At 47.5% G+C, this 22285-nt stretch overlaps 1 protein-coding gene across 4 annotated transcripts in view; it reads left to right on the top strand.

The window, feature by feature from the left end:
- LOC125346045 (nebulin related anchoring protein) overlaps positions 1 to 22285 on the top strand; it is a 68447-nt gene that overhangs the window by 44889 nt on the left and 1273 nt on the right. For all 4 annotated transcript variants that reach the window (XM_048338215.1, XM_048338217.1, XM_048338216.1 and 1 more), the window contains 13 exons: positions 137 to 244; positions 813 to 926; positions 2085 to 2282; positions 3827 to 3931; positions 5203 to 5301; positions 6913 to 7017; positions 7359 to 7466; positions 8266 to 8577; positions 13772 to 13876; positions 14862 to 14960; positions 16714 to 16818; positions 20078 to 20185; positions 21729 to 22040. In XM_048338215.1, coding sequence (XP_048194172.1) covers positions 137 to 244; positions 813 to 926; positions 2085 to 2282; positions 3827 to 3931; positions 5203 to 5301; positions 6913 to 7017; positions 7359 to 7466; positions 8266 to 8577; positions 13772 to 13876; positions 14862 to 14960; positions 16714 to 16818; positions 20078 to 20185; positions 21729 to 22040 — 1878 coding nt within the window. The remainder of the gene's footprint in view (positions 1 to 136; positions 245 to 812; positions 927 to 2084; positions 2283 to 3826; positions 3932 to 5202; positions 5302 to 6912; positions 7018 to 7358; positions 7467 to 8265; positions 8578 to 13771; positions 13877 to 14861; positions 14961 to 16713; positions 16819 to 20077; positions 20186 to 21728; positions 22041 to 22285) is intronic.

The raw sequence follows: 22285 nt of genomic DNA on the forward strand, positions 1-22285 counted from the left end.
GTGAATAGGGGTGGGGAGGGGCTTAGGGGAGGGGGAGAGAAACCTACAACAAACCAGGCTCCTATTTTGGCAAAGCAGAGATTAGAAAACCAGCAGGTCATATGAAGGTCTTGATTTGTGCATATCTTTCTGCCAGACTCGTTATAAGGAATCCTGGAGCAAACTTCGAGATGGTGGATATAAGCTGAGGTTGGATGCCATTCCGTTCCAGGCAGCAAAGGCTTCTGGGGAAATCATAAGTGATGTGAGCATCCAACACTGTGACACACGTTTCATCCAAACCGGTTTTCAGTTCTGTTGCCTCTAACCTCTGCCTTCTTTTGCCTGTGGATAATATCCTTTCCTCTCTGAACTGACTGTGTTAGGGCAATGAGATAATGACCAGTGAGAAAGAACATAGCTTACCACAACAACAACAACAAAAAAAATCCCTAACCTAGGGTACAAAGCCAGATCCTGGACTATAAACATGGCCCCTGGGCAGATGAAATGTAGCCTCTACCAAGGGTTTTCACAAAGCCAGTCTGTGTGAAGAGACAGTTAACAATACACGCACCTTCTTCCAGCCTGGGCCGCCCAAGTGCTAATGCGTCCTGCCATTTCATGCCTGAGCCCTTTAGTCATTGGGAGTCTTGCATATGAAAGAATAGACCTTTTTGACAACTCCTGTGCGTTTTCTTTTAACTCACCCAGTTACTGTCAAAAAGAACAAAACATTTTTTTTTTCACCCAATACCCACCTCTTCCATTCCCGGTGCCTTGTCCCCAAGCTGTTACTCTGTTTCTCTCTGTCCTGCTCTCTTTCCCTTTAGTACAAATACAAAGAGGCATTTGAGAGATTGAAAGGGCAGATGCTGGGCTCCCGGAGCTTGGAAGATGATCTCAGCCTTGCACATTCAGTGCACGCGACCTCTCTGCAGAGCGATGTAAGTGTGGAAGAAAAGGGCCCAGGAACACTGGGGCCCACCTAACGATGCTCATGGCTCAGCCAGTCAAGGTTGCCTGTCCTGCTGGAAGGCGGGTGTTGGTTCTGGGCATTCTTTGACTTAAACTAGTTAGTGGTGACTCATGGAGTCCTGTGGGCCAGAGGTGGCCCGCAGGAATAGTTTGTTTGGTCTGTCAAGTGAACTTATTGAAAATATGTAAATATGAAAAATTGTACATACACGTTCTAGCCCTTTTCTTGCCAGAAGTTTGACGTTTTCCAAAAGGTGGCAGTTGGTGGTAGACGCTCACTGATGGCTCAGTTTACACAGTTTTCACCCCCACCCCCTCCCTTTCTGTCCTGGGCTGCAAACCTCTAAGCCAGGGGTTGGACATGAATTGTCACAGCTTTGTGCTGGAATTGAGGACAGGATTAACAGAGGTGGGAGTGGGAGGTGAGGATGGTGAGGGGGGGCGGTGGGCAGGATGGAGGGGGTGAAATAGGGGTGGTGCTTAGCCTCTCATTCGGGTGTCACTGTCCTCTAAACAGTTCCTTCAAGGGCTGTGCGGAGCCGGAAGCCTGGAAAGGGCGTCCTCTTCTCGCGGGATAGGTGGCAGATTTTGGAAATAGGCCTCTCTCAGGACTGGCTCTCCACACAGGAACCCCCTGTCCCCAGCACACTCCTTGCTTCTGCTCCCAGGTTAACTTGGACATGGCCTCTTTGACCACTCTGTTCCCCAGCCAGAGTAAGAGGAGAATCTAAAGATAGACTGGATAGAGAACAACTTTCCACTGAAAAATGATACTTCAAAGAATCAAACAACAGAACCACTGGTGCTGTGTCTGAGTGTTGTATCTGTCCCTCGAATGTCTCTTATTTCCCTCTAGCAGGGGAACCACGATCTTCTTTAGCTAGGCCAGTGACCTCCAAGAGCTGAGGGGGAATAGAGCAGAGCTGCTCATCAGGTGCAAGAGTCCAGCTGTGCTGATTTGGCTAATCCCTACAAGAAAGGAGCATTCCCTTGCAGGCATTAGCCCTGCCAGGAACATCCATCCCCCAGTCTGTCCTGGGACAATGCATGGCAGTTGCTCTCCTGCAATGGTCTTGTTGTAGATAGTGGCTTTGAAGTAGCCATTGTTGATCCCTCTTCCCCTCTAGGTGAATTACAAGAAAGGCTTTGAACACTCCAAGGCACATTTCCATCTGCCGCTGGATATGGTAACCCTGGTGCATGCCAAGAAGGCTCAGGCCCTGGCCAGTGACCAGGATTACAGGCATCCACTCCCCCAGTATACATCTTTGGCAGAAGACCTGAGTCTGAGCTGTGCCAAGAAAGCTCATAAGTTGCAGAGTGAGGTAAGGAGGCCTGGCCTTTCCCTTAAGGCCCATTTTCTTGCAGCTTTGACCATGGGGCAGTAACCCGCAAGCTCCTGTTGGCTCTGGGAAGCCTCCAGAGATTAGGAATCCAGAACATACATTTTCTCTTGAAGCCCAGCCTGAGAGTGCCTACATAGCTCGAATATATGCAAAATCCAATAGCAGAATGGCTGTTTGTGCAGATTTGGAACCCTCATGTATCTACCACACTTCATCTCACTTGAATCCCAACATAACCCTAAATTGTTAGTCTTTATCTCCACTGTGCCGAGAAATCACAGTGCAGGTGACAAAGGTGAGTACCTTGTCCAAGATCATACCTCTGGCCATGAGAAATGCAGGTGCTGTGTTTGAATGTTGCATAAGATGCCTTCCAGGTTCATGGTTGTTCGTGCTGGTGGTTTTTGCCTCTGGCTTCCAGCTAGGTAGGGGTTGCACATCCTTCCTGAGTTGCTGCCCTCTCTTCTCCGGAGGGCTATGGAGATGCTGCTCAGAGCCTGTACCTCAAAGTCACCCACTTTGGGGAGAGGAGAGCTCAGGTAGGGCGAAAAACCTAGGAAATCAGGCCGAGTTCCTCCCTGGTGCCTTGGGAGATATCTCCAAGCCCTCTGAGCTCCGTGTCCAGTTCTTGGTGGCTGAGTCAAGAAGCATTGGAGGAAGTCCTGACACTCAGAAAAGATCCTCACATTCTCCCCAAGGCAGCAGCGTCCATGCCACCCAGCCTGGTAGGACACGTGCAGGTAATGGGCTCGTGTACGGAAGTAGAATGTGGCACAGACAACTTCCTGCTTGGAAGTCAGTGCCTGTAAGCTGGAATTTTATGTTTGTGCACAGCCTTTGCTGAATGACACCAACTGTCAGGAACCCGAGAGCAGCTGTAGGAATGAGGGAGCTGCCACGCTCATCTGGGCCTGATTAACCCTTGCCCAGAGCCCTCACTTGCCCTGTCTGGCTCTGTGCTGGCAATTGGAAGGCAGCATGCCTAGGGGGTGCCTTGCTGGCTGAGGGGACTCTTTAAAGTGTCTGCCCAAATAATTCAGGCCCACCCACTCGCTCCTATCCACACAGATCCAGACAGGTCTTTGCCAGATTATTTGGATTCATGTATTAGCTTTTTTTTCCCCCTAACCCATGATTAATTAATAGCACCCGCTGTGCTGGCTTTTGTTTTAGAAGACCTGTTAAAAAACATTTGCACATTTTCCCCCAAGACGCCTGACTTTTCTAACCACAATCCACTTCGGCATTTATTGTTTGATAGCCCACATTAAAATAGAATTCTGTCTAAGCATTCCTAGGACAGCTACACTGAGAGAAGTGGCAGCGGAATTATTTCTTTTGACCTACATTTTTCTCCCTAACGAACATTCACTACGGAGCCGAGTATGGTGTAGGTGGGAAACTGAGTCCGCCCTGGGTTCTAATCGTGATGCCCTCAGATAATGTTCCGTGACCTCTGACTGCTCTTTACTTCCTTGTTGTAAGAGTTTGGCGTTTCTGATTCTTGGCATTGCTCCTTGTAGAATCTGTACCGTTCAGACCTGAGCTTTATGCGGGGAGTCGCCTGTGTCATTCCTGGCACATTAGAGATTGAAGGGAGAAAGAAGGCCTCGGAGCTCATCAGCGAGGTAAGGGCACCCTGGAGCACGAGATGGGTAGAGCAGATGCTTCACAACCACTAGTCTGTTTTCTTTTGCTAAACCCAGTTGCAAGCAAAGCTGTTGCAACACCTTTGTACCTTGATTTTTTAAAACTAAATTCATCAAACTCGGACTGGCTGCCATTTAAGTCACCTTTGTGAGTCAGGCACTGGTGGGTGACTCACATCTGTAATCCTGTGATCAGGAGGTCTGCAGTTCAGGGCCAAGCAATAGCTGGCTGTAGAGGAGTATGTAGTAGAGTGCTGCTACTGCAGGGAGCATAAATATTAAGATCATGATCCAGGTTGATCAGGGCAAAAGGCAAACTCCTATCTCAGAATGAAAAGGGCTTGGAAGCATGGCTCAAGCAGGAGAGTGCCAGCCTAACAAGTGCAAAGCCCTGAGTTCAAATCCCATACCACAAAAGTCATTTCCTCTATTAACATAGGGGAATTATTCACCACCGATAAGATGTGCCACCCTTATATCCTTTTGAAGAGGGGCCCTGTGGCACAATGCAAAAGCAGACAGGCTTTGGAAACCATCAGAGATCGAAATTCCAGACCAGAGCTCATTTACTGTGTAACCTCAGGTCGGTGATCTGCCCTCTCTGGGCCTCAGCTACTTAATTAGTCAAATGAGGATACTCCAAGCACTCCTGTTTAGGTTTTATAAAGATTAGCATTAGTCTTAAGTCCAGTGCTTTTTTGACAGCTCTATTGGAAGACCCTGCAATACACTTTTCGATTTCCCTTGAAAAGGGAGAAGGGTAAAAATACACAAGTCTCAGAATTCTAAGTGTTCTTCTGAACTCCTGGGCAACCTCACTCAGTCCTGGGAGGGGAGAGGGGACTGCTGAGCATGGGAGCTGCACTGACAGGGGCCAGAACGGGAACAGAGGGCGTGCAGGATGAAGCTGCACAGTGGTTGGCGTATGCTCTTAAGACACTCAGCTCTCTGCTCAGGAGCAACCTGCAACCCTAAGTGTTTCCATCCACTCCCATGGTACAAGCCTAGCTCCCCCTCCCTGAGGCTAAGCATCCAATCCATCCTGCAGTGTATCCTCCCTCCTCACCCCTCCAACTCTACCTCAGTGGGTCCCGGTGTCCCAGAACAGTTGGGGACAGGCAGTTGGATTCTGGAGGGATAGACAGGCAGTGTGTGCAGAAAGAGGCTTTAACTCATACATAAAGGACCAGTTCCTCTCTGCTCTTGTCCCTGATGGAGCCATCTTCTTCCTTCCTTGTGTGTGAATTCAGAGGAAATACCGCCAGCATCCTGGGTCATTCAAGTACACAGCCGTGACGGACACTCCCAACCTCTTGCATGCCAAGTTCAGCAACCAGATTACCAATGAGGTAAAGCATCTCCTGATGGCTTTTTAAAAAGCGGCTGGATGGTTAAACACATGAGTATTCATGGGCTACATTTGGGAGAAGACAAAGAGATGGAGCATTTGTGTAACGTTTAGAAAGAAAGCAACCTCATGGCACATAACCTACACATCCTGCAGAAGAAAAGAGGCTTAGAGGAAATCAGATTTCATCTACAACCTGGTTGATTTCTCTAGCGCCGGCAGCCATGTTAGCACCCCTGGGGGCAATCATGGAGAAGGCTTCTCCCACCTCATCCTAGAATGAGTGGGTCATTCAACAAGACTTCCAGATAATTCTTTCACATATTGAGGTCTGAGGAGAGCTGGTCTGTAATTCATTTACTCTAGGCAAACATTGGCAAAGAGTTTATATTGCCATGCCAATGGTTATTAGAGGGAGGGCTTGCGGACAATTCTAAGTATGGAGTTTGGCTTCCCGGCCTTTTCTTGTTACTCGGTATTTATTGGATTCATACTTTCCTGTCCTGGATCCCTGGGAAATGTAAGAGGCAGAGGAAGGTGTCTCTTGCTATAATACCATCTTTTTCTCCCCACTGCTTCTAGTCCTACTTTGAAAGCCTATGTATGATCTAGAAGTAGGTGAGCCTAAGATAATGTAAATACAGAATTATATTTCGTTTTTTTTTGTGTGTGATGGCATTGGCTTTGTTGTGTTTGTTTATTTTTGTGCCGTTACTAGGGCTTGAAATCAGGACCTGGGAGCTGTCCCTTAGCTTTATTTACTCAAAGCTGCCACTGTAACACTTGAGCCACAACTCCACTTCCGGCATTTTGCTGCTTAACTGGTGATGAGTCTCACTGGACTTTTCTTCCTGGGCCTCCTACATAGCTAGGACTGCAAGTTGTAGCTACAGCACCAGACATCTCTTTTAAAGTTCTCCCAACTCCCAAGTTTTAGAAGTGAGGAGGCCATTTGGCTACTTATACCATTAGTTTCCACGTTTACCTACATCCAAAAGTAAGGCGACTGGTAGGAAAGAAGTCCAAAGAGGTGGAATTCATGATCTTAGCTGAGACTGTGACCAGTGTACAGTTGTTATTTAACCTTTCTCTCTTCCTTTGTGTCCTGAGTGCTGTAGAGTGACCAGGCCTTTGAGGATGGCCTCAGGCCTTGGAGAGACGCCACCAAGCACAGCCCCATTCCTCACTGAGAGAATGGATGCTTTGGTAGCAGAGGGATGGGGGTCCCGGCTGACTACCCTGAGGAAAGGACCCTGGGAAGTTAGGCAAGAACGCTGGCCAGTGCTGGCACTTCTGACAGAGACTCTCCTGCGTTTCCCAGATTTTAATGTCTTGTGCTGTGCTATGTCAACAGACTAATGTATTTGCAACTTCTCAGCCTGTTATTTAGCCCATCGAGTTGCAATTCCTTGTGTATCTCTTTCATTTTATTCAACTTGACTCCTGGAGACTGCCTTTCTAAAAGCAGTGTCTTCCTTGGGTCTGAAGGTATTTCTGGGACCCAGCAGATAATGGTCAGTGTCGTACTTCTTGGTTGTCAGAGGGGTCTTCAGGTACTGTAGATGTACACAGCGTTTGTTACATGTTTTTGCTTGTATGTTTTGGGGTGCAGCGCCTCTACAAAGCAGCTGGGGAGGATGCAAGACACCAGTACACAGTGACCGTGGGTCTGCCTGAGTTTACCCGAGCAAAAACCAACGCAGCCAACCTGAGCGACGTAAGCATTTCTTCTTGTGGAAGTTCACACGTGTTCTCAAGCCACGCATGTTGGTGTGTACAAAGCAGTCTATCCGTAACATTATACAGGAGCTTTTTAAAACACATGCTTTAGATGCCCACATTCAAGCCACCCTTTCGCCAGGGTATTCCAGCCCCACACGTGCTCAAGGCCCACCACTGGGTGTGTGCTAATAAGATTTCTCTGCCAAATAGAAAGCTTTTGTGAGTCTCAGAAATCAATTCTGGAACACTCCTCTACAAATGAAAGAAGCGGCCTTTGTTCGCTGATTCGTGTATTTCTCTCTTTTTTTAAAAGATGTACATGTGTTCCCACTTTAGGCAAAATACAAGGAGGCCTGGCGTAATCTTCGCGCTCAAGGCTACAAGCTGACAGCCGATGCTCTCCCCTTCCAGACTGCGAGAGCCTCTGGAGACATCGCCAGCGATGTGAGTGGAATGCGGTGACCTTCCATCCTGCCTAATTTCTGTTAACTTCATGTAAAACAATGTCTACGGTTGATTTGCCTGAATTAAAGCAAATCTCTAACCATGTGAGACAAGATGTCACCTGCAGAATATATTAGCTCTGAATGAGGTCCTTTGATGGAGGGAGGGAAAGAAAGGCAATGCTAATCACAAGCTAAATTCAAGCAAAGGGCTCTGGGCAGGCAGGCAGGCGCTGGAGGTTTATTTCTAACTGCAAAGGGTAGGCAGTGGTCTCCGTAACGTGCGGACTGCCTGCTTTGGATGAGAAAGAATGAGGAAGAGAAGGGGCTATAGAGGAATTGCCAGGCGGCGGGCTGTACTCTGCACCCTGCTTGGCGCTAGGTGGTTCCCTTTGGTGCTTGTTTGCCAGCTGCGACTCCTGCATCACAGCTCTGGGACATGAAGGTGACTTTCTCTTTCCCACAAACAATTCACAGAAAAGGTGGACTTCAAATAGAGAGATTCTGTCTTTTGGGTTTCATATTTTGCCAAGAGGGAATGCATAAAACACAAGTTTCGCTCTTCCCTTTTCTGATAAATTCCTTTTGGCCACAGCATCCATAAGGGGAGCGGAGCCCCTCTCCCCTCCCCCCCCCCCCACCGGATTCAAGCATCTGAGTTTAATGAGATGAGAAGAACAACATTTTCACTTCCCAAAACAAGGGGAAGTCATTTTCCGGGGGACCTTTGAGGGAGAGATATAGATTGGAAGCTAAGCCATTTGTGTGCAGGCCCCTGACCAGCCGCTCCATCCTTCCAGTTTCTCTACAGACACGACTTTGTAAAGGAACGAGGGAGGCTCCTTGGGGTCCAGAGTGTACGTGACGACCCCCGGCTTCAGCACTGCCAGAGGATGGGCCAGCTACAAAGTGACCATCACTACCGGAGGAAGGCAGCCAGCAGCCAAGCCCAGTACCACCTGCCCAGGGACATGCTACCCCTGGTTCATGCCAAGAAGGCCCAGGCCCTGGCCAGTGACCACGACTACCGGACACAGTACCACGAGTTCACAGCACTACCCGAGGACCTGAAGATGGCCTGGGCCAAGAAAGCCCATGCTTTGCAAAGCGAGGTAGGGAGGAGCGGCTTGGGGAATACAGACCTGGCACCCCTCCCAGCACATCCGGGTGCAAATCTTGGCTTTCTGGGTTAGCCATGTCCCAAACAATGACCTGCGTGGCCTATGACTTCTAGGTGGATTTCATTCATTTAATCATTCGGCCAATAGTTGTTGAGCAGCTACTATATTCCGGGCACTATGCTAGGCCCTGGGAATGCAGGAGTCAACAAAAGAATCTCAGAGTTCTTGTGCTCATGGAATTTGAATTGTCTTAGAGGAAGATTAACCATAATGGACAAGGGAAATGGTTGTGTGTCAGAGGATTATTGTTACTATGGAGACAGACAGAGTGGAGAAGTGGGCTGGGGGTGGGTGTACATGTACTTCTGCAATTTAAAACAGAGCATTGAGTATTTCTTATGTGACATCTGAACAGAGGCCAAGAAAAGAGAAGAGGATAGAGAATTCTAGGTGAATGGAATAGCCAAGTCAAAGGCTAAAGGCCTGCACAAGGAGTAGCCTTGGCATATTTGAGTGAAGGGGTTTTGCAGGGACAGATCTCACAGAGCACAGGGCCTAGGCCAAGGGCAGGAAATCTGGAGGTAAGGCAAGAAACAATGCAAATAATGCAGCTGTGCCTGACACTGGGTCTTCCTTCCATTGCTCTTATCCTTGCTAACCTCTAGGGTGGGGCCAGTTGTTGCTCCTGTTTCATGGATGAGGGCATAATGGATGTAACTGAGACAGGGCTGGCTCCGGAACCCACACTCTGACTCCCACTGTCTTCTGGGCGGGAGCTTGGAGCAGAGGTGTTACATCCTTCACCTCATGATGCAGGTATAAATCCTGAAGTCCAGAAAGAGTGATTTGGTTACTGAGGGGTCTGTCTAGGTTCCTGTTAGAGTCCTCACACCACCAGGGGGCAATGTAGAGATTTCACCTACTAACAGCTGAAATCTTGATTGGTGCTGCACCAAGCACTTTCTTGTGAATCCCTTATTTCTTAGAAGAAAAGAAACTTTCTGGGATAGGATAGGACAGGGATTTGAGGTAGACGCAGAGGTTACTGGGAGCCAAAAGATAGAGGTTGGAATCCAGTTTTGTCCTTATTGACAGGATATCCCAGAGCAACCTTCACTTCCTAGCCTCCATCTCTGCATTAGAAAGGCAACATGCTTTCTTTTTTCAAGTAGTGGGACCCGTTTAGTGTTTTATTTCATTTTACTGAGGAAGGAAAAAGAAAAAAAAAACGGGCTGGGAATGTGGCCTAGTGGTAGAGTGCTTGCCTCGTATACATGAAGCCCTGGGTTCGATTCCCCAGCACCACATATATAGAAAAGGCCAGAAGTGGTGCTGTGGCTCAAGTGGCAGAGTGCTAGCCTTGAGCAAAAAAAAGAAGCCAGGGACAGTGCTCAGGCCGGGAGTTCAAGCCCTAGGACTGGCAAAAAAGAAAGAAAGAAAGAAAGAAAAAAACCCCCTAATATTACATAGAGATACGATTTATGTTACTGTTATTTCTGAAGAGAAAGAAAATTTTAACATAAAAAGTATCAGGTAGCCAAACATTGGTAGTTCATGCCTGTCATCCTAGCTGTATGGAAAGCTATGATCTGGAGAAATGCAGTTCCAGACCAGCAAAGAAAGTTTTTCCAGGGAAAATTTTTCCAGTTCTCCAGACCCTATCTCAACAGGAAAGGCTAGGCACAGTGATATATGACTGTCATCGCAGTTACGGCAGGAAGCAGAAACAGGGGGATTGAGATCTAAGCCAGCCCAGGAAAAACTTGAGGCCCTATGTCATAAACACTAACCTCAGCCACAGGGGCTGGAGGTTTGGCCTCAAGTGGTAGAGCACTTGCCTAGCAAGCATGAAGTCTTGAGTTCATCTCCAGTGCTGGCCCCCCCTGCCCCCCCAAAATAACATAATTTTAAAAGGAGAAATGGGAGTTAGCAATCTCATCATATTTTCTTTTTTAATAAGCTTATCTTAAAGTAGTTGTATAAAGGGGATTCAATTTTATACTGACATTAATACAATAAGGTTTGCATTACATTTTTAGAGGCTAAGAAATTACTTCTCAAAAGTGAAACGGCCCTATTACACTATGTGCCTCGTTTTCACATTCTGAACTGGTTAATTGGGGAGACTGAATTCCAAGCTGTCATGAATAGTTGACCTCAGAACTTTATTATAGTCCTTATCAAAAGTCCAGTCTCACGTGGTTGAAAAGAAGTAAAGGTTCAACAGAGTTCAGACCCCTCAGCAGGCTGGAAAGGGCCCATGAAACAGAGCTGCCTCTCCTGCCCACTCCCATCTGTGCCAGAAGAAAGCTGTGGCTTGCACCAGAGGGGTCTGAGAGATGCCCCTGCATCTTGTGCCCAGCTCCACATGGGGTGCCCTGGCCCTGCTCTTCCCTGGAGTGCACCTGTCCCTCGTGTGCTGGCCTGTGCAGTGCCTGTCACGGATGTGTGCTAGTCCCACATCTGTCCTTCCTTGATCCTTTTAGGTTCCCTCTGGGGGGCAGTTGGCTGAAAAAAGAGGCTTCATTTCCCCCTTCAGAAATGGATCATAAATGATCATAAATGGAACCCTTAACACTGGGCCACGTAGAGTGAAAACTTTTTGCCCAGTCCCACTTAATATCTAGGTAGGTTGCCATTTTTACAGATTCAATAATAAGGTGCTAATTTAACTTATTTAGGCCACAAGTTGGCAGCAAAGTGACTTGCTCAGGACCATCCAATTATAGCAAGTGAAGTAGGGTTTCTAGCTCTGGCCTTGTGAGCCTTGGTTCAGCCTCATTGGCTGGATGATGAGCCCAGGGGCTCCAATCTGGGCTATTAAGCACCATCAGTGTGGCTTACCCAGAGCACAGCTTCTCACTGCTCCTCTGGGACCCCAAACCATCATTTGAGCACCAAAGGACAGAATGAGACAATGATCTAAAGCAAACACACTATAGCAAATGGTGATGATAATGTCCCTTCTTAATATCACAGTATGCCCCTTTCTCCAGGCAGCCCCTTGGGCACATTTTTTTTTGCATAGTTTCCTGTGTTCCTTAGACCTTTAGAGACCGAATGCTGCAGCTTGCTTATGTATAGCACTTCCAAAATGAGGGTGCTGGGAAACCCCATGTGTGAATCTGCAGGTGGCTTCCAAACTTTTCTATATACAAGGCAAAGAGCGAGACTGCATTTGGCAAAGCCAGAGTCAGATGGGCAGTTTAGGACAGGTCTATTCTTACCTTAGAATTATTCTCCAAACCATCTTGGGGTAGATGATACCTATCAGCACCCCTCCCCCTCCTCCTCGCTCCCTTTGTATCTTGAAGTGTGGGGCAGGTGCGTTGTTTTTAGGGTCTGTGTGAATAGTCAAAGCTGGGCTGGGAGCTGAGATATCAATAGACAACCCATTTATAAGAGAGATCTTTGGGGAGCCTGCATCTTGCTTTCTGACTTACCTGCGATCGTACTGTTCAGCTCTCAACAAAAGGCAAGTTGAAAGAGCGCTCCCCACTTCATCTGGCTTATGAAAGGAGGAAGGCCCGGCTGTGAGGAGACCCTGTAGGATTATTCTCTCCAACTTAGAAATGTATCCAATTTTCTCTGTTCTTTATCAAGAGTCGAAGGCAAAAGCTTTGCTGGTGTAGACTGAAAGATCGAGGTATAAAAAAGCAATCTTACTGACATGGGGTTTTGAAACCTGCTCCGGAGCCTGAGTGATGTCTTCCCTCAGCAGTTGGAAGGCAGAGTCGAATTTGCACGGGGCATTAACCAGCAGACAGTAGATCAGAAACGGCCCCTCTTTGAGACCAGCTGTGAAGAGCACTGTGAATCCCAAAATGAAAGACAACTAAAAAGGCCGACAGGCTGGTATCCGGAGTGATATTTTGCGTTACAGCATAGCTTATATCTAAATTAGAGAAATGCCATCAACTTCGTTTAGATCCAAATTTTAGATTTCCTTTGGGAGGCTTTCTCCACCTATAAAAAAAATACCTAATTACCATAAAGAGAAGAAGAAAGGAATTTGGTGACTGACTCATCGTAGGTAATGTGGACAGATCAAGGAATCTTCTTAAGGGTTGATGTTTTAGGGAGCCTCTAATTAGACTCATTGTCTTAAAGCTGCTCATAGGTTATTTTGCCTCTTGGGAATGGTGCTAAAGGCGTCATCTCCTGAGCCCTTAAAATGGGAAAAGAAAGATAAGACTTAGCCTGTTCTTGCAGTCTAAACAAACCACAGTGGGTTACAGTAGGGGAAGAGGTAAACTGAGGCATGGAATGATTAAAATGGACAGGACTAGCCAGATGTATGTGAATTTGTCTTAGTTTCTAAAGTGCTGCTGCAATTGACTCTCACCTCCACCACTGCCAGTAACTACCACCAGAACAAAAATCCAACAGTGTGCTCAAAGCAGTTTTTAGGAGAACGGAGGGATTATTAAGACCTTCATGCATAACAGAGAGAAACTGAGTCACATGTTGATTAAAAACGACTTGCTCTAAATCATTGTAGGTTTATCTAGGACTCTGTATCCGTTTATTAGCTGAACAAAGTGTAGATTGTTTCTATTTAGACAGTCACTTGCTTTACTGGCAGAATGCAATGTAATAATCCTGTCTGATGTTGGATTTGAGCCCCATTGTGCACTCTGTCTCTGTCTCTCTGTCTGTCTGTCTGTCTGTCTGTCTGTCTGTCTCTTTCTGATGGTACTAGGATTTGAATTCCAGGCTTTACAATTGTTAGGTGGGTGCTCTACCACTTAAGCCACAACTCTTTTGCATTTACTTTACTTTTCAAATATCAGCTGAACAATGTAGATGGAGACTGTCTTCTGCTTTTGCCTAGACTGGCCTTGGACCATGATCTTCTGGCCTGTCTCTCTCATGTGACTTAAGAGATAAGCAAGTGCCAGCATGCCTGACCCTCAGCTTTTTCTTTGAGTAATTATCCGCTTAGGTCATTGTTTTGTGCTTCGTGTTCTACTAATTTACTGGTCTGGATTTTTGTGTGTTATGCATAGCCCACTATTAAATTTCCAGGAAGGAAAAAAAGAAAAGTATACATTCAGAGAGTTGTACTTGATGATCCACTCACAATGAAGAGATGCACCCTAATTACACATGCTGTTACAAATCAAGGATGCCCTAATCATTCTCCACACTGTCCTAATGTAAGCCCATGATTTTCTTCCTGCAGTTTCGCTACAAGTCAGACCTAGTGGGCATGAAGGGGACCGGATGGCTGGCACTGAGATCCCCCCAGATGGAGAGTGCAAAGAAGGCGGGAGAACTCATCAGCGAGGTACCATAAGCCTGTCCTCCAAAACTGACATGGGCAACCTAGCATTTCTTTTGAAGAATGAGCCTGCTTGCTGAATGGAGGTCCCAAGAGGAACGCAGGGCTGCTGGCATCTCATTAGTTTCCTGGGGCCATTTGTAAACCAAATCCTATAACTAAGTGACATTTCCTGCCAAACAATTCCACTTCTGGGGGACTAAAGGCATAACGCGTTAGGAAATCCTCAATAAATATACATGATGCACAGTTATGACCTAAAATGGCCCACGATTTTCAGTGGGAGAGGAAGGAATGCGCACTTCCTGGCCGAGTTTCCTGGAAGTGCTTGTTGTCAAACAGCCATGGGGTTTCAGATGATGTCAATAGTTGCACAAGGATAACGACACTGGGGCTGGGAATACGGCCTAGTGGTAGAGTGCTCGCCTAGTATACATGAAGCCCTGGGTTCGATTCCTCAGCACTCCATATATAGAAAAAGCCGGAAGTGGTGCTTTGGCTCAAGTGGTAGAGTGCTAGCCTTGAGCAAAAAAGAAGCCATGGACAGTGCTCAGGCCCCGAATTCAAGCCCCAGGACTGGCAAAAACTAAACAAAACAAAAAAGGATAGCAACACTGACTGACTCTCCACCAGACTGATGGCCTGGGGATTCCTGTCCTGAAAGCCCCCTGAGGTGGCACCACCAACCCTAGTCTTAATAACTATCCTTCCTTGGACAGACAGAATCTAAGCAGGGCCCCACTGGTGCCTACTGCTGACCTTCACTGAATCCTCTTATGTTGAGGAAAAATAAATATCCAATGTTTCTGATCACAAAGGAGAATTTGGATTTTTTTTTCATATAGTCTTGATAGTTATGTGCCTACCAAGAAGAGAGACTTGTCTTCCACTAACCCCAGGGGTCAATTTGGTCCTGAGAAGGCAGGGTGAAGATGGCAAAAGGCATGCTGTTTGATGGGGTTGTGTGGGAATCTCTGTCTTCTTCTTGTAGAGTAAATACCGTACAAAACCACACAGCATGAAGTTCACCACTGTGGTTGACTCCCCAGACCTGGTTCATGCCCAGAATAGCTATGTACACTGCAATGAGGTGAGTGCTGTGTCCTCATTCACCTGCGCGCAAGGCCAGGCACTGCTGCTTAACTAGTTAGTTCTGGGTTGACGTGGGTGGGCACCTTCTGTCTTCCATGATTGCTAGAAGAGATTGTGAATCCCTTCTAATCTTGGCTCCCTTCTTTGAAGGAGGTGGGTGGGGGTGGGGGGATAATGATAGCAGCCACTTCATACGATTAAGTGAATTAACTGATTACGTGAATTAAGTGAGGATTAAATAAATAAAAGCAAACAAAGCTTTTAGCAAATGCCAGGAACACAGTAAGTCTTCCACAAATGCCTCTTATGATAGTTAGACTCATAATGATAACAATGCCAGATATTTTTGATGAGCTCTCAGCTATCACAAGACCAGAAACATCTTAATTGCTGATGGATGGTGATGTTATTAAGAGCTTAATATAACCCAGTTAGGGGGAAAAAGAGAGAGAGGACAGTTATATTCAAAGCTTCTTTTTGCTTTTGCTCCCTGTGTAATTTAGCCCCATTTCCTCTCTCTTGTATTTATTTCAAAGAATAGGAAGCTATGTGTCTTTTTATTTCCCCTGGATGGCCAAGGGTTGCTGTCCTTTCCACAGTTACAGAGTGGCCCAAGCTCACAGAGCCTGTCCAAACCAGCTCATGTTTGCAAAGCCCAGATTGCATTTGGGAATGGACCCGTCTTATTTTCCTGAAATGGTTTGCAGTTCTTAAATAGCTGTTCTAAAGATCGTGACAGTGATGAAGCTGGAGTTCTGGAAATTGGGATTTCTTGAGATCGAGGAGAACTATGAAAGCCTTAAATGTCTGAATGCATTAAGGCAATTTATAATAAAGGGAATCAATTATGTCCTTTTTATAATAGGATTGATATAATCCTTTTTATAATAAAAGGATGGAGAATGACCAACAATCTTCAGAGGTCTGAGGGTACCCTTTGTTTACAGCAAAAATAGCACGGACTGGTGGCAAAGACTTTCTGAAATACACACACACATTCCTACTGAATAAAACAAAAAGTTGTGGGCAGCCGAGATTTAGGCTTGTGGCCCATTTGCAGCAGATCTTTCTTTCTTTTTCTTTTTTTTTTTTTGCCAGTCCTAGGCGGTGAACTCAGGGCCTGAGCACTGTCCCTGGCTTCTTTTTTGCTCAAGGCTAGCACTCTGCCACTTGAGCCACAGCGCCACTTCTGGCCATTTTCTGTATATGTGGTGCTGAGGAATCGAACCCAGGGCCTCATGTATATGAGGCAAGCACTCTTGCCACTAGGCCATATTCCCAGCCCAGCAGATCTTTCTTGACAAATCTTTTTTTTTTTTTTTTTTTGCCAGTCCTGGGGCTTGGACTCAGGGCCTGAGCACTGTCCCTGGCTTCTTCCCGCTCAAGGCTAGCACTCTGCCACCTGAGCCACAGCGCCCCTTCTGGCCGTTTTCCATATATGTGGTGCTGGGGAATCGAACCGAGAGCTTCATGTGTAGCAGGCAAGCACTCTTGCCACTAGGCCATATTCCCAGCCCTTGACAAATCTTTGAACAGAGTTTATTTTAAACCAGCCACTCCACTTGGCCTTGGCCACATAAGGTACTCTCCTCCTCCTAGTAGACAGTTCTAGAAGGAAATTCTCCAAGACTGGGTTTGGCTCCATCAGGTGGGTCATCAAGAAGATGGGACAGGAAAGGGATCAGTTGCTTTTCATTCATACTTTCAGCAAGTAAAGTGATGCCTTGACCGTGACCCTGCCTTCCCCACAGCGCCTATACCGAGCTGGAGATGCAGAATCCCTGCACAGATACACCCTGATTCCTGACCATCCCGAATTCACCAGAGCCCGCCTCAACGCCCTACACCTGAGTGACGTAAGTGAGCGTCTGCTTCATGGGGCAAGCACCTACTTTTATAAAACTATTTGTGGCTTTTATTTGTTCAAAAGCCCTAGAACCAAGGGCTTGGAGAAGAATGATGCCCGAACCGAGAGCAAGACAAACGGCTTCTGGGAATTTTTGTCACCTTCCCTCACCAGGGCTCAGCATGAGGCTGAGCTACATGGAAATTCCTGCTGGCTCTATAATTCTGGGTCTTGATAGGGCTGTAAGACCTCAATTCTGTGCTGAGCTACAGGCAAGGGAGTGGTACCCAAGGGCCAAGCAGGTGGAGACCCCTCAGCTATTCAGAGGACTGTCACCATGGAGATGGAGTAGCACGGTCTCTCCCCATAGTTTGGGACGGTGCTGCACGGTAGCCCGGCTGGCTCATCCCGATGTAGTTCACTCCTTTGTGCGTGGCACCCGACCCTCCAGCACTCCAATTTCCCTTCGGATGCATGCTCTTTGCGTGAATAACCAAGACGTTGTTTCCCAAATCCAGGTTTCTTGTTAGCAGGGGTCGGAGGCCCCCAGTTGCAACAGAATAGGCAGCCGCACGGCCAGCAAGGCTGTGATCCCTAGATAACAGGTAGAGAGGCAGCAGAATCAAAAGGCACCGTCAGATCGGAACAACACAGGCTGAGTGTGTTGGCCTGGGGCAGCATGCGGCCTCCTAGAGCCCAGCCATTCTTTCCTCCCTGGCCTGGCCATTGTGTCCTGGGGCTGCGTGCAGATCGACAGCTGCTGCCGCTCACCTCAGAGGTGGCCGCCTCGCAGGGGTTGGCAGAGGTGCCTTCTAGTTAGCGTGTGTATTAGTTTGTTACGTTTGTAAAGCCCTGTGGGATCCCACGCGGTGAATGCGCGGGTGCTTTGTAAATATGAGTTATTATGACCATTTGATACTTTTGAGGGATGAACCAAGGATAATTTTAGAACAGCAGCACTGGTGGGCTGGCTTCCCTCTGGGGAAACTGGCCCGCCCCTTCGGCAGAGCTGACACACAACATTCCGCTCATTAATGCCCACTGGGGAGGCCAGGCCTCCACTGGAAGGACTCTCAGAGGCCCACAACCAGGAATCTGGGCTGAAACCACCAGTTCATTCGGGTCCCTGCTTAAGGAGGACAGCCACCGCGGGCTGGTGAAGGAAGCATGTTTTTCTCTCACAAAGGGGGTCCGGCCCACAGAATCCCAGAGCTGAAATTAGCTGCTGGGGCCTGCAGGTGTGGAGAACTCATGAACCTCATTTGAAAGAGCACTTCTCTGGGGGCGTGTGGAATATGCACAATTGGATCAAGTGCTGTTCGAGGAGGACGTGGAGGCAAAGTGACCTTCCTGGGCAAAGAAAGCTATTGAGATGTGCGAGGCAGCCGAAATAACTCAAAAATCAAATGACTCTAATGTGTGAGGACGGGGACAAAACTGCGCCCACTGTGATCAAGAAGAAGAACACCCAGGGTTCCAAATCAAAGAGTCCGCAGAATCTAAAGAATCCCAGTGGCAAGGCAAAAAACCCCAACAGAATAGAAAACTCACGGAGAAAGTGGTCACAAGCAAGCAAATAGTATACAGTGAGGAGCGCCAGAGAAATGGAGCTAGCATGCCAGCCCCAGCTATGGCCAGTCTCTCCATAGTTGACCCTGGTGTCACTGAGGCTCGGAAGCAGGGGGGCATTGGGCATCAAAGGGATGATGTTGGGCTTTGATGTTGTGTAAAGTTCAGTGTCATTAACTGGCCCAGATCTGGTAGAGAGACCCTTATCAGGAAGGCACATGGAGAGTGATAGGGTCCTGACTCTACTTATTACTATAGTACCTATGGGGTCACTCATCCAGGGAGCAGGATGCTAACTAATGAGAGTTGTTAATCTCCCATTATCTGAATGATTTTCTCCTGCTATGTGTCTTTCAGTCCTAGCTGCTAAGCTCCACAGTGGGGGAGTAAATCTAACCATTCCAGTTCTGTGATCCATCCATTAAGTGATTTCCTTAAGCAAAAACTGGGTTCCAATATCTAGGGTACAGTGGGTGTTTGACCCATGATTTGGGGTGTTGCATACTGGAGGGAGGGGTGAGGATCAGAAGTAAAGGTGACAATGACAGCAGCACATGATATGAGGAGACCCCTGGTTCACTCAAGTGCCGTGTGGTCCCTTCTCATCCCAGGCTCGGTATGGGAGGTGAAAGGGGGCTTTGCTTTTGCTTGGCCTCTTCCTTTGTTCAATCCCCCTCAAGCTCCCCTAGAACAGTGTACCAGCCTTGACCTCTATTTCCAGGGACGAAAGTAAAGTACTTCAGAGCCTTGTGACCTGCTGTCACTCACAGAACAAGTGAGCCAATGACAAGGTCTGGGGCTGTCACTGTATCATCTGTTGGTGATGTGGCTGTCCGGTTGTCTCCTGTCTCTGGGGCTGGGTAAAGGACATGTCTCCACTGGGACCTCCCAAGGACTCCTTTCATGGAGCCATTCTCTTATCTTGAAAGAAAAACGAGCTCTACGAAGGCACAGAAAATTGTGAGGCCTCTGTCGGTGATGCGACTCAGACTGAGGATTAAGAGGACATGATTATAGGCTCCCAGAGTGGATGTCAGAGCTATCCAAATAGGGGAGAAATCCAAAAAGAAGAAAAACAGTAGGAGAGACAAGAGCCGGGGGTATCTCATCAGGTATTAATAACCTGCTGCATTCAGTGGAGGCCTCCTGTTTTCCTGCAGGAGCTAGGATGCTCATGAGATGCAACCTGCCTCATCTTGAAGATGTGCTGTTATCCCAACCAGGCCCAGGGGCCTCGTGGGAGTCAATGGGGTTAACATTGGGTCCAAATTAATATGGGGGGATGCTTGGGTCTGTTCTAAGACTCAAGGACAGCACCGTTCACCCCTGGGAAGACACTTGGGACTGGTACTTTCTACTCTGGCATCTAGAGTAGTCTGCACAGGAGACACAAAGAAGGAATGAGGAGACGGGAAAGAATGGTGGGGTCTCTGAACACAGGGTTGTGGCAAGTGAGCCAAACCCACAGACTGGGACCCCACAAGAGCAAGGCCTAGTCAGCAGGTTAAAAGCTTAGAGTTAGAAACCCTTCGTAACCAGGCCCAGCAGTGTCAGAGCTGATGAGTCCCCAGAAGGGCAGGGGTTAGGGGCCCTTCATCCTGGGAGTGTGCCATATTTAGAAAACACTCCTGCTGAGAACAAGTAACACTCAAGCTGTCAATGTCCTCCTTGTTTACCCATGCTTTTGTTTTCCAATCTAGAAAGTCTACAGAAACTCTTGGGAACAGAACCGGGCTGGTGGCTATGACTTCAGGCTGGATGCCATCCCGTTCCAGACTGCCCGGGTGTCCAGAGAGATCGCCAGTGATGTAAAGCTCCACAGTCTGTCCACTGCTGACAGGGTTCATGCTGTTTTCTCCAGTTCTGCTGGAAGGCACAGAACAGGCACCAGGACTATTAGCCTGTTTCCCTCTCTACACCAAAAAAACCCCTAGGATTTTAGCAAAATATTCAGAATTGGGAACAGCTGTATTCTAACTCCATGTCTTCTAGAAGCACTCTTTGTTTTGGCAGCAATAGAGCTTGGACTCAGGGCCTAGCTGACCTTGTAAGCCACACCCTAGCCCTTTTGCTTCAGTTATTTTTGAATAGGGTCTCCATCCAGTTTATGCTTGGGGCCTGCCTGCACTGTGATCCTCTGATACACACCTTTCACATAGTTGGGATGGCAGGCACTACCACCATACCAGGTTTATTGGCTGAGATGTTTTACTTGGGCTTCCTTCCAGCGTGATCTTCCCCATCTCTGCCTCCTGAGTAGCTGGAATTACAAGTGTAAGCCACTATGCTTAATCTAGCACAGGCACTCTTAAAAGTTGATGCACCAACACGTGGAAGTCAGAGGATACGTGATTGGTTAGGTGATTCCCAGTAAGGGAGCATCTTTTGGCCGAAGCACATTGTGACAGAGCAGAAAGCAATGGGGCGTTTGCCCCACCAGGACTCAACTGACATCTGTTAGATTAGATGGGTCAGCTACCTAAAAGTTGGCTATTTGTTTGGGATGAGGTGCTTAAATTATCTGAACTCAAATGTTTACTTCTCTGAAATAAGGACCAAATATTTTTCCCATAGGCTTAATGTAGAAATGGAAAGAAAATGTGGGCTTTTTTTTTTTTTGCAATGTCTGACAGAGAAGACATGTTTAAAGCATGACAGCTGTGACTACTGAAGAGGAGAATGTCACTGACTAGACATCTCTATCCATGCATGTTTGTTTATCAGTCCACATTGAGCCAAATACCCAGACCAACAGTCACTCAGTAATGTCCTTAACAATTTGATGTTTTGGCATCCAAGCAAGTGATTGGTGGGCTTGTCTCACTGAATAAAGTAATGGCCAATTTTGTTGTCCTTAAATGCACATAGTAGGACTACATATGATGAATAAGGAATTTGGGGACATAAAATGAAGCTGGCCCATCACCATGAGTGATTTGAGACGCCCTGGATTAGGTCTTTGAAGACTAGAAAGAAGCCAGCAATAGAATGGACAGATTTCTTTCCTCCCTGTAGAGTATTAATTAGCGCATCACTAATACCAAGTGTCACCATCCGTGGGGATGGATTGGTGTCAGAATTGAAGCTCAGCTTTCATCTCACTGAATTCACTCAGTGTCCTATGGGGTAAAGATTCTTTTTCCCATTTTATCACATGGGAAACCGAAGGCTCTGAGAGGCTCAGTAACTGGCCCCTGATCTCACAGCTAGGTCTTCCAGAATCTAAAGTATGTGCTTCTAACCCACTGCTGGGCTTCTTGTTGAGAACCCTGTGAGCTGGCTCTATCAAACAGGCTGGCCCCAGAGGGGAGATGGGCTCCTATGATGCCACTTTTCTCCTCTGACTTGTAGTTCCGGTACAAAGAGGCCTTCCTGCGCAACCGTGGTCTGCAGATTGGGTACCGCAGCATCCATGATGACCCAAGGATGAGACATTTCCTCAACGTCGGCAGGCTCCAGAGTGATAATGCCTACAAGAAGGACTTCGCCATGAGTCGATCCCAATTCCACAGCCACCCAGACCAGCCTGGCTTCCTCCAGGCTAAGAGAAGCCAGCAACTAGCCAGCGATGTGCATTATAGGCAGCCCCTGCCACAGCCCACTTGTGACCCGGAGCAGTTGAGCCTGAAGCATGCACAGAAGGCCCACCAGCTTCAGAGTGATGTGAGCTACCTTCACACAGCCCATGCCACGCTCTAGGGGAGGACATCTAAGACACCTGACACTTGGGTACCAGAAGTCACCAGTAACAACCCACTTCTCCCATCTCTGCTGTGGGCCACGCTCTTGGCCAATGCCTTTACAACCTCTGTACAGCTCATTTTATAGATAAGTCTCAGAACGGCAGCCTCTGGATGTTGCATGTGAGACCCCAAGCTCTGGGGTCATTATGCTGTACTATTCCCAAG

This window comes from Perognathus longimembris, chromosome 2 (genome assembly GCF_023159225.1).
Source record: "Perognathus longimembris pacificus isolate PPM17 chromosome 2, ASM2315922v1, whole genome shotgun sequence".
NCBI lineage: Eukaryota > Metazoa > Chordata > Mammalia > Rodentia > Heteromyidae > Perognathus > Perognathus longimembris.